Source organism: Anomalospiza imberbis, unplaced genomic scaffold (genome assembly GCF_031753505.1).
Source record: "Anomalospiza imberbis isolate Cuckoo-Finch-1a 21T00152 unplaced genomic scaffold, ASM3175350v1 scaffold_103, whole genome shotgun sequence".
Classification (NCBI taxonomy): Eukaryota; Metazoa; Chordata; class Aves; order Passeriformes; family Viduidae; genus Anomalospiza; species Anomalospiza imberbis.
In genome coordinates this window covers 85,712-96,821 of record NW_027099420.1, presented here as the reverse complement: position 1 = coordinate 96,821, position 11,110 = coordinate 85,712, and the positions used below count along the sequence as shown (strand labels likewise).

Genomic DNA, 11,110 nt, shown 5'->3' with positions numbered 1-11,110 from the left:
GGCCTACACCTATACAGATGTATAAAAAGAGGCCTACACCTATATGCATGTATAAATGTAACTACGGACATCTACAACTATAACTGCACATCTAAAAATGTAAATATATACACCTAAAACTAAAAATAAATTAACTAGACAAATCTCTGTCTATGTACATAGATAAGAAAAACTACATAAATCTATAAATACAATACATATATCAATAAATATAGCTATATACATCTATAAATATAACTAGAGACAGAGGAATTCTACCTGCCCAATGGTCACAGGCTATCCCTCTGTCTCTTCCTGGCACACAGGGCAGCCCTCCTGGACAAGTTGATCACATGGGATCTGGGAAGCAAAGGGAACACTGAGACAATACTGGCCCTTGTGCAAGTGTCCCTTGAGCACCAATTGTCCTTCTATCAGGGACATTAAAAGACGGCCTGAAAGGCAGACTCTCACCTGGCAATTTGAAGCCTGCTCTATAAAGAACAGGGATCCTTCCAAGTTTTCAAAACGGAAGTGTGTAAAGTATTTAAGTATTCTAATAAAGTCTCAGCACCCACAGTGCAAATGGCACCCACGAGAGCTTGAAACACAGACAGTCCCAGTGACAGAGAGACCACAGTCCTCACTGAAATGCCTGAAGGCTGCTGGGGGCTGAGGTATGAACCAGACTGGGACACCCAGCTTGGTGGCACAACTCCCACAAGGTCAGGTTTATTCCCTGCTCTCTTGCCACAGCAGAGGACTCAGTGCCCAAGCCTCTGGCGAAGCGTGGAGGGCAGGGCTCGGGCAGGTTGTGCAGGTGCCTTTGAACTAAAGGCACCAGGAAGCACCAACCCTGCAGACAAGAACTCAACTCTTCTCGTCTCCCTTCCTGCCAGAGGCAGGCTCAGAGCAGCCGTCTCACACCTCTCTAAACCAACGGGGGCTCTGTCCTTACCAGGCTCCTCGGGCTCTGGGGAACTGTTCTCGCAGCTCTCGGTGCCAGATGAAGTTTCCTCTGCTGCAGCCCGGTTCACAGGCTCCCCTCCTGAAGACTCAGGGGCAACATTCTTATTGCCCTTGAAAGAACAATAGAAAAAAAAAAGAAAACTAAAGATCATTCAGTATTTTGCTGGAATCACATCAAGGATACGGTTACTCTCCTTCTCCATGTAACAGCGTTCAAAAGCTGTCAGCCCAGCCTCTTCCATTCCCCTCCAATGGGTTACCTGAGCAGAGGGAGACCTTTCAGGCAGGGATCTCCTGATCTCCCGGATCATTTGCTCGATGGCAAAGCCAAGATCCACTGGTGGCAATTGCTCTTCACCAGGTGCATTCCAGGCTGAGCCGGAGGCCGTCGATGCTGCACAACCTGCACTGCCAGGTGGAGCGCTGGGGGCTGAAGTGCCCGAGGTGGCTGCAAGAATCCAAAGACATTGGTCACACTCCACAATGTGGCTCTGGGACACTGATCTCTGTTGCTGCCTTGGATCAACCATCACAGGAAGCAGGCAGGAAAACCAGGCAGAGAATCTTTTGCCTTTCTAGGTGCCCCTTCTAAATGAGCTTGAGAATTTTGGGCCGAGAAGGACAGAGCCTTGTGGAAAAATACTTCAAACAGTCCCTTTTCAGGACCTTTTGGGGAAAAGCAAGGCTACAACTCTTTTCCTACCTCGCGGGTCGTAGGCTGGGGGCTGCTGCTCCCTGTGGAGCTGCTGGAAGCTGCAGGGCTGGATCCTGAGCACCTCCCGGTCGATCGCAGGCAGCTGCCCCCCGTAGAGCTGCTGGAAGCGGCTGCGAGGCCCCTCCCGCCCGAGCGGCAGCAGCGGCTCCCCGTAGAAACCGAAGAAGCCGCAGGGCGGGATCCGTAGCAGCTCCCGCTCGGCGGGCGGCGGCCGCTCCCCATAGAGCTCCTGGAAGCGGCTCGGCCCCTCCCGCCGGGCCGGCACCGGCCGGTCCCTGTGCAGCAGGTGGAAGCCGCAGGGCGGGCGCCGGGCGAGCAACGGCCGCTGCCCGGGGGGCGGCTGGAAGCGGCCAGGCCGGGGGCTGCGCAGCTCCCGCCCGTCCGGCAGCGTCCGCTCCCTGTGCAGCAGCAGGAAGCCGCTGGGCGGGCGCCCGGGCGGCAGCGGCGGCCGCTCCCTGGAGAGCGGCTGGAAGCGGCTGCGCCCGTCCCGCCCGTGCGGCAGCGGCCGCGCCCCGGGGAGCTGCTGGGAGCCGCGGGGCGGGCGCCTGCGGCCCTCCCGCCCCGCCGCCGGCCGCTGCCTGTTGGCCGCGCTCCGGCGCCTGATGCGGAGCAGGAGGTCGGGGCGGTCGCGGCGAAAGCAGGGGTTGCTGTAGTGGAGCCAAGCCCCGGCATCGCCCGGCGCAGCTGAGCCAACCCGGCCCGGCACCCTGCGGAAGCCGTAGCGGTAGAGCTGGCGCACGAAGCTGCGGAACTGCGTGGCCCTGAAGGTGTGCGGGGCCGGGCCCCGGGCGTCGCCCGGGCTGAGCAGCTCCCGCTCGAAGAGGGAGCGGTGGATGAGCAGCCCCCGGGCCCGGCTGTCCCAGCGCACGGAGCGGACGCGGGGGCTGTTCGCCAGGCGCCACAGCTTGGCGGGGAAGGCGCTGGCTTTGAGCCCGGCGGGCAGCGGCAGCTCCGCCATGGCGCCGCTCGCCGGCTGTCGCCACAACGGCCCCGGCGCAACGGCCGCGGCTGCGCCGGCGGCGCGCGGCCTGAGGGGGGCGCTGCGCTCGGGCCCGCGCGCGCCCAGCCGCACTGGGCGGGGCCGTTCCTGGGCTGTTCTTGTCAGGTGCAGTTCAAAGGCTGCAGGCGCATTGAGGAAGACATTCTACCTATTTGCATCTCCAACCTTTGAAAAGCCCTTGTGTATGAAAAGCTCTGCATCAGCACCAAAAGCTGATCGCAGTGAGACCCAGACGAATTAGCCTCAAGAGCTGCTCTTTGTTCCCTGCTCAGGGCTTGTTCTCTGATTTTGTGTGTCTGCTCCTTCCAGTGCAGGAACACGGGGAAGAGAAATTAGGATGTAAAACAAAGAAGTGGGATCCACAGGCCTGCACCTTGGTAGGTATAATAGATCTGGGATGGCCCCACATTCCTGACAAACTTGATGGGCAAGGCACTGAGGTCACTTTCGTTGCCTTCCCTTCCCCTGCCTCCACCCTTCAGATGATCAGTTTTCTAGAAAGAGCTTTTTCTTTGTGTAGCATCTGGTGCCTCACAACCTCCAACATGACTTGTTTAGAACACGTGAATATTGCTCCTATCATCAAAACACTAGGAAAGAAGTATTTCAGGCCAATTTTGTAAGTATTTTTATCAAGGCTTTTATGTTCTTATCTCTACACAGGAGCCCAGAAACCTGTTATAAAAAAAAAATTAAAATATTAGTCATATCTTAAACAAAAATGTTTTGCTTCAAAGCTCCAAACACCAAATCCTTCAACAAAACAGACCTCATCTAAAAGCAAAAATATAAATGGAAAACTGTCAACCACCTAATAACTACTATTAAGCAAGTATTATTTCTGGTGGCTGTCTGAGGAGTTTCTCCCATGTCAAATGCAAAATACGGATTGCTGTGAATTAGTGCATCACCAACTGTGCCTTTTCCCAAAAGACTCAACTTACTGCTGCCCAACAAAGACATGCTATTTTCTCCTTCAGCCACTGCTCCAGCCTGATCCCCTGGGAACAAGAGATTGCTGTGGGTTTCTGTGGGAAGGGGAGTGGCACAGGCACATCAGTGCCTGCAGACTGTGGCAGAGGGGAGGATCTGCTGTGACAGAAGATGCACGGGAGACTGGAGATGAGGTTTTTTCTTTCTTGTCTAAGACACTGAATTTAGAGAATGTTTTCATAAAGAATACTGTCACCGCTTTACTCTTTTTACCCCAATACTTACTAGTCCTGATAAATGTTAATTATTTCCATACATTCTGTTTCTCGGTGGTTTAATTAAAAGCACAGAGAAACTCAGTTCTTTCAGAAATGAGCTTGAAATAAGCTGTTACTTTAGAACAAACCCAAAATTTTCATTGTTTCTAAGTGTTAAAATTATGTCCACCTAGGGAAACTCAGTCACTTCCAAAATGAGCTTGAAATAAGCTTTTGTTTTAAAACAAAACCAAGACTTTTTTCTTGCTAAGGGAGAACAGGAGTTTCCCAAATTCCTCTGTGGAACTAATACAAATTGTTTGAAGTATCCATTTCCTGCCAGGAGCAGAGGGATGCCAACCTGGGCAGAGTTCACACAAAGCTCATTTCAGTAGAAAGGTGATACAAGAGTGACTGGGGACGGACAGAGGGGCTTTGCAGCTCTGCTGGGGCTGCAAAGTTCAGGCTGCTGTTCACAGCTGTGAAAGGAACTCCTGCTGCTGTAGCCAAGGTGTTTGAAGATGCAGACAGTTTATTCATGAGCCAGGTCCTGGTGCCATGAAGAAGCATCTGTACCCCAAAATCTACCAGCAGCATTACCACATCATTCCTTAGCCAACTTGCTGCCAGAACCTGTAATCCCGGGAGCAATTTCCAGGGAAAGGGGAGCGGGTTCTACTCTCATTCCTTCTAACAGCTCTTACACCATGGCAGGAACTCTCAGCAGCCCAGGTTCCCCTTGGAAAGGCAGGATGCAGCGCTCCTTCTCACTTCTCAGGATTCCTCATCATTTACAAGGCTTTACTCATATATTCTGAATGTTTTCCCCAAGATAATGAATAGTGTAAGAGCCTGCGATGAACTCCTTTTACTTTGTATCTGGTATTTCCTGCAGGGAGGGGATGGAGGAAGGCAGGAGATTCCATGCTTCAGGGAAGGGACACCCATGAGACAAACCTCTGAGAGGTGCACCTTCCAGGCAAATTTTACTTAAATACTACTGTTTACTTAAACACTACATCCCAGGAAGAAATGTCACAAATCAACAAGTTCCCATTTTGATTTTAGGAACAGGCTTCAAATGCTCCAAGCACAGGGAGCACCAAGACTCTAAGCCACACCACATCCCTGCCAAAATTCCCAGCAGCCATGACAAAATGGCTGCAGAAATAATGCAGCGTCCTGGCCCTCCTGTTGTGTCAGGAATAAGCTACTGGGGATAGAGCCAAAGGGACAAAAGTTGTTCTAGCTGAGCATATCTTGAAAGGAGAAGAAGGAAGAGATCAAGTGTCTCTACTGTAGAAGTTTAAAGCTTGTGAGAAATGTTTCCAAGAACTGGACAAAGGATGGGAGAGCAGACAGTACCAGAGGCAGGAGAACCAGAAAAATAAACCAAAGAACAGCTTTAAGAAGAATTTGTACATAACAAGGTCAATCTTTGTGGTAAAGCTGCAGCAAAGGAACCACTAAAAGCCCTTTTCTGAGAAGGACAATGGCAGCAATGCTTCAGCCTAGGGGAAGGTGAGCACATCAACCAGGGCTTGTCAGTGGAATGCTGTTTTCTAAGGGTCTCCAAGATCTCTCCTTTCTCCTCTGGTGGATATTCAGACGTGTTTGTTTGGGGTAGGGTTTCCTAGTGCACCAGCCCTCGAGGGTTCTTGCCCTGACTCAGGAAGGTGCACAGGTACCTAAGGAATTGCTCCACTGAGTCTACAGATTAATTTCCTTGGTCTCTATTGGGCCTGTTAATTGGGAAACACTTCCCTCCCAGGAGCAGTGCCATTCCTTGATGGGACTCAATTAGCATCCAAAGCAGAGCCCTCAAATAAAGCTCTCACTAATCTCTGCTGCAGCTCAGCTTCCATCCCACCAAGGCAGCACTTCAGCTGCACGTTCCCGCCTTGGCAGTGTGAAAGCAAGGGATGGGAAACTTCCTCTCAGGCACAAAGAGCACACAAAAACTGAGGGCATGACCAAAGGGACAGGGCCAAGAAAGGAAGCAAGATCCAGAGTGTATTTCTTTGGAGACCCTGAAGGCTCCTCCCAGAAGACACTGCAGCTCAGGCAGCAGAAGCTGAGAGGGAGGGAAGGAGGCTGGCTCAGCACCAGCAGGGGCTCTGAGAGGGCCTCAGCCGATGTAGATCCTGTGGGAGTCGTTGGCCCCGAAGGCCGCGTTGCACTTGGGGCATTTGCGCTGCCGCGTGTCGTAGCACGTCTTCACACACTCGAAGCAAAAGACGTGGAAGCACCTGGTGAGCACCGCGTCTTTCTTGAGCATGTTGCAGCACGGGCACGTCAGGCAGGCCTGCATCACAGACACACACACACACAGACACAGACACACAGACACACAGACACACACAGACACACACACACACAGACACACAGACACAGATACAGACACAGACACAGACACAGACACACACACACACACACACACAGACACACACTCACAGACACACACACAGAGGCACAGACACACACACAGAGCTGTGAGGGGCCCTGCAGCCCAGCTGCAGTGCTCAGAGATGTCTCAACATGTAGGTGCTTCCATCCCTCAGAAGGACAAGGTGGTTTCTCCAGTGCCAGAGTACAGACGAGAGATGTCAGACACTGAAAGTGTGCCTACACACCTTCTGACTAAAGTAAAAAGGGAAGCTGACGGACACAGACACTCACCTTGTAATCCTTGATTTCCTCCATCAGGATCTCATCACAGCTGGGAACCATGTCAGGCTTCTTTGTGGTCTCCAGCTTCCTGCGCAACCTAGAAATATCTTCCTGCAGAAAAACAGGAGACCAAGCGAAGGAGCAGTACATTCTCTGTCAGCTTCTTCAGGGACCAAAGAGAACGTGTACCTGGCTAAGTCATGCCAGCCATAATTTCATCCCCTATAATCCAAGAGACAACATGATCATCTGATGCCACAAGTATTGTCAGTTATCAGAGGACAAAATCTGAAAGAGCCAAGACCCGATGAAGCCAAAGTCAAAGTGAAACTGGATACGAAGAGCAGTTCAGCTGAAACCCTCTGCAAGCTCAGTGTACAAGGAGAAGGACACTAAAGCAGACAGATCTTGAAGGATTGTGCATAGGGTATATACCTCAGCCCTTTTGAGGTTGAACAACTCCTTCTCTCTAGTTGCTGTGTTTTCCACAATCTCCTCCTGAAAATCATGTAACTTCTTCTGAGCCAGCTCTAGCTGGGCCTTCAGATCATCTGCAAGCTGGGCTGCATCCATGGCCTGAGAAAGAAAACCAGTATATAAGGACCAAGCACAGAAGAACAGCTCTGGTGGTCTCTAGTCCCTTGTTCTTACCTTATTATCAACAAGTTCTAATCATTTAGCTTCAAGATTCCTTTGGGCAGAGCCAAACCTTGGCACACTGCAAGGCATATCTCTTACAAAAACACCAATGATCATCCAATTCTCTTCTTAACCTATTTTCAGCCTTCCAGCTTCCGTGTCTTCTCTATTAAAGTGTTCAGAGGCAGTTCTATCGCTGTACTGGACAGAACTGCACGATACCTATTTCTAACAATCTCTCTTCACCAGTTCTCTTCTGACTTTATAACCAAGTGCCCTTAATACCACAAATAGTCCTATTAAACACGGGTCACTGCTGAATTCTCCCCAGCTCCTCTTCACAGGGATATTCCTGCTTTCCTTTCTGCCTGTTTTAATGGAATTTCTGCATTTCTACTAAAACTTAACAACAAAGGCAGCATCAGCTATAAACTTAGACTTATTTTACTGGTAACACTGGTTACTTTACTCGTCTTAGGCATTTGTTGAAAGTGTTCACATTCCCCAGCTGTATTTCCTTTTGCTTATCCCATCTTTGCTACAAAAGCTTTGACCCCAGTTCATCTGGCTGCTGTCTCTCTCTTCACCACAGGTTACACAGAAAAACATATGACCTGCTTCTCCTTATCAAAGGAAAACATCAGTCTCCAGTACTTTAATCATAATTCTCTCCAGGACTCCTCAGCCTTCTGATATACTCATCCAAAAGCAGGGAATACCAGGTTCTCTAATCCCAGTGAGAGCTCAGAGCCTTCCATGCCTCCCACAAGGCAGCAGCTCCACCTCACAACCCAAGAGGAAACGAAGGCATCACTCACCTTGCGTTTGCTCATCTCCAGGGCCTGTGTTCGCAGACCCAGCTCCTTCTCTCCCGTTCCAATGCTGCTCTGCAGTAAGTGTTCCTTCTCCTCCAGTTTACGTAAAACCTGCAGCTGGGCATCCACCTTGGGAAGGGAGACAGAGGGAACAGAAGGAATTAATGTATGCTCTGTGGGTCTTCAGAGCTGTCATTCGAGCTGCAGGCTAAAACTACCCCTGCTTCCCCATCACCAGGGAGCACACATTCAGCTTGCCTTTTTCTCCCTGAACAGCTGTGCCTGTATCCAAAGAGCTGTACCCAGATCTCTATGGTCAACACTTTAAAGCTCAGCAGTCAAATATTTGCAACAAAGATTTCTTAATTTTTGGACAGAGGCTTAAAGACTTGCTGCAAGGCAGCGAACAGTTCCACAGTGGTTCCAAGGACGACAGGATACAGAGTCATAGAATGGCCTGGATTGGAAGGGACCTTAAAGATCATCTAGTCCCAGCCTCCCTGGGATAACTTCCTCTAGGGCATGTGTTGTAGATGTCGGCGAACCCAATGGGAAGAATGATGATGTCTGACTTAGTTCAGAAGGCTGAATGATTTCTTTATTATAATCATGCTATGATACATTAATATACTATCTAAAAGAGGATACTAAAAACTACATGCTACTCTCTCTATCATATCTCACTCCCTCACAACTCGTGACCCTGTTCTCCAGAGTCCAGACACAGGTGGATCCGATTGGCCATCAGGCCCAAACAATCCACCGTGATCCAACCAGGCATTCGTTCTAGGTAAACAATTCTCCAAACACATTCCACATGAGAAAAACAAGGAGCAGAAATAGAAACTGTTTTCTCTTTCACTTCTCTCTGTGCACCTTTATAAAAATCCTGAGAGAGAGACAAATGTGCTTGCCCCATTTTGGGGTCTCTGCTGAGGTGTGCAGGGATCCCTCATGAGGCACACAGGGATGTTTTGGGGTCTCTGCTGAGGTGTGCAGGGATCCCTCACGAGGCACACAGGGATATTTCTGGCCTCTCCTAAGGTGTGCAGGGATCCCTCATGAGCTGTGCGTCAGGGTAAATGTGAGGGGTTTTTTTTTACTCTTCTCAGCACAGCAAAGGGACACTTGTCCAAGGTTTTGCAAGGCTGGGAGAAAGCCTCTCGCAAACCCTTGGGCCCAGAAGGCTGCGGGCACAGCGGGCGGGCAGAGCCCATCCCCTGGGGCCAGGCCGGGCTGCTCAGGCCGGGCCGGGCCAGGCGAGGGCCCCGGCAGGGAAGGGCCGCGGCCCCGGGCTCTGGTGAGGCTGCTGAGCTCCGCCCTGGCCCTGAGCTGCAGCCCAAGACATTTACAGCCAGGGCCGTGCCCTGGGGCACAGGAGGCACCGGGGCTGCAGCTGAGGCCGCGCCCTCTCGCACTGAAGGGGGCTGTCTCTGTTCCCCGGGAGGATGCAGAGCCTTGTGCCTCGGCCTGATGGTGCAAAAATCCCCCCACCATCCCTCTGTTTGCAAAAAGAAAGGCTTAGTGCTCATTAATAGGAAAAGCTGCATGGGTGGCCTGCAGCTCATGTTCTTTTGTTGCCTGGGCCCCAGTCAAAGTCAGCAGGCAAAAGAAAGGATTTGCTGAGGAATGATCTTGGATCAAGCCAAACATTTACAGTCAGGGCAGTCCATTGGTACAGATGGGGGTACACTCTGGGGGTGCAGCTAAGGCCATGAGGTCACAGCAGGCTCTGGGGTCACAGCAGGCTGAGGTCACTGCAGGCTCTGAGGTCCCAGAGGTGCCAGAGCCCCGTGCTTGCACAGAACCACAGAACCCCTTTTAGGTTTTTTTTTGTTGTTGTTGACTCCCTGGGAGCACTTGTAGTTCTCCACCCCTGCTATTTTTAAATTCCTCCAATTGCTTTCTCAGGGGACACTGGTTAACCCAGTGCCCAAGGTTCTTACAAAGCAGGCATGGCTTTGTGGGGTCAACCATTGCTGGTCCTCGCTGCTGCCCAGTGTGCCGCTGTGCTGATGGAACGGGCACTGGGCTGGCAACGGCGACTCTCTGTGGTGGTCTTGGCAGCAGCTTTGGTCTGGTGTCCTGAGCCACACTCCTCAGAGGCACTTTCCTGTTACAAACTAGAAGCATATCTTTTAGTGTGGTGGGGGGTTCTAAAGGTAAGCTTAAAATCACAGCTCTACACTGTTCATTCGCATTTGCAAATGCCATTTCCTCTAAAACTTCTTCCCTTGCATTTTCTTTCCTAACTTGGATTTCAATAGCTCTAGTTAACCTTTCCACCAATTTCAAAAAAGGCTCTGATGGTAGCTGTGTGATCTTACTATATGGCTCGAGAGGGCCGTCAGGTTGAAGGGCAAAGAAGGCTTTTTCAGCTGCATCTCTGACTCTCTCAAGGACTACCACAGGGATTACTGCAGCTTGGACTGGGGCCAGAGACCACTGGCCCTCACCGGAGAGATGCTCGATGGTAATTGGCACGCCACTGGCATCCTTTGCTGTGTTTGGATCAGCATGCAAGTCTGGGAGGGCCTCTTTCAGCAGCTGTTTCCATGCCACTTCCCATAGTTTGAATTCTGTAGAGGTCATGAGGCACGAAAAAAGCTGTTTTAAATCATGTGGGATTAGCACAGTCCTCCCCAGTTCGGCCTTTAAAAGGCCACGGAACATGGGCTTTGTGGGCCATAATGTTGGTGTGTTTTGCAAATCTCTCTTATTATTTGCTGTGCAAAAGCTTTCCAATTAGCAGCTGTGGCTCCTCCCCCTTGCCCTGCATGCTGATATGTGACAGGGGCGAGTGAGAAATCGGGACCCTGCATTGGCTCTGCAGTTCCCTGCTGCTTTTCCCTTGAACGGGAAGCATTGGGATCACTGGTGTGGCTACAGGGGCGAGCAGTGGGCGAGCCCCCACCGTGGGAACCCGGGCAGGGGGCGGGGCCACCGTGGGAACCCGGGCAGGGGGCGGAGCCACCGTGGGAACAGGGGGCGGAGCCACCGTGGGAACAGGGGGCGGGGATCTCTGGTGACGTCACGTCGGCAGACGCCCCCTGGGGGAGGGGCGGAGCTGAGGGAGTGCCAGGTAAGGTGGGGGGAGGGAAGATGTCACGAGGATCGGGGGGCGTGAGGGGAA

At 51.5% G+C, this 11,110-nt stretch overlaps 1 protein-coding gene across 1 annotated transcript; it reads right to left on the bottom strand.

Moving 5' to 3' along the window:
- Window positions 1-5,487: 5,487 nt before the first annotated feature.
- LOC137465702 (E3 ubiquitin-protein ligase BRE1A-like) lies at window positions 5,488-10,361 on the bottom strand. Its single transcript, XM_068177752.1, has 5 exons — window positions 10,305-10,361; window positions 7,981-8,106; window positions 6,959-7,099; window positions 6,533-6,634; window positions 5,488-6,158 (listed from the first exon to the last, which is right to left on the bottom strand). Exons 1-5 carry the CDS (start codon window positions 10,359-10,361, stop codon window positions 5,982-5,984), a joined length of 603 nt encoding a protein of 200 aa, XP_068033853.1. The 3' UTR covers window positions 5,488-5,981.
- Between the last annotated feature and the right edge of the window lie 749 nt (window positions 10,362-11,110).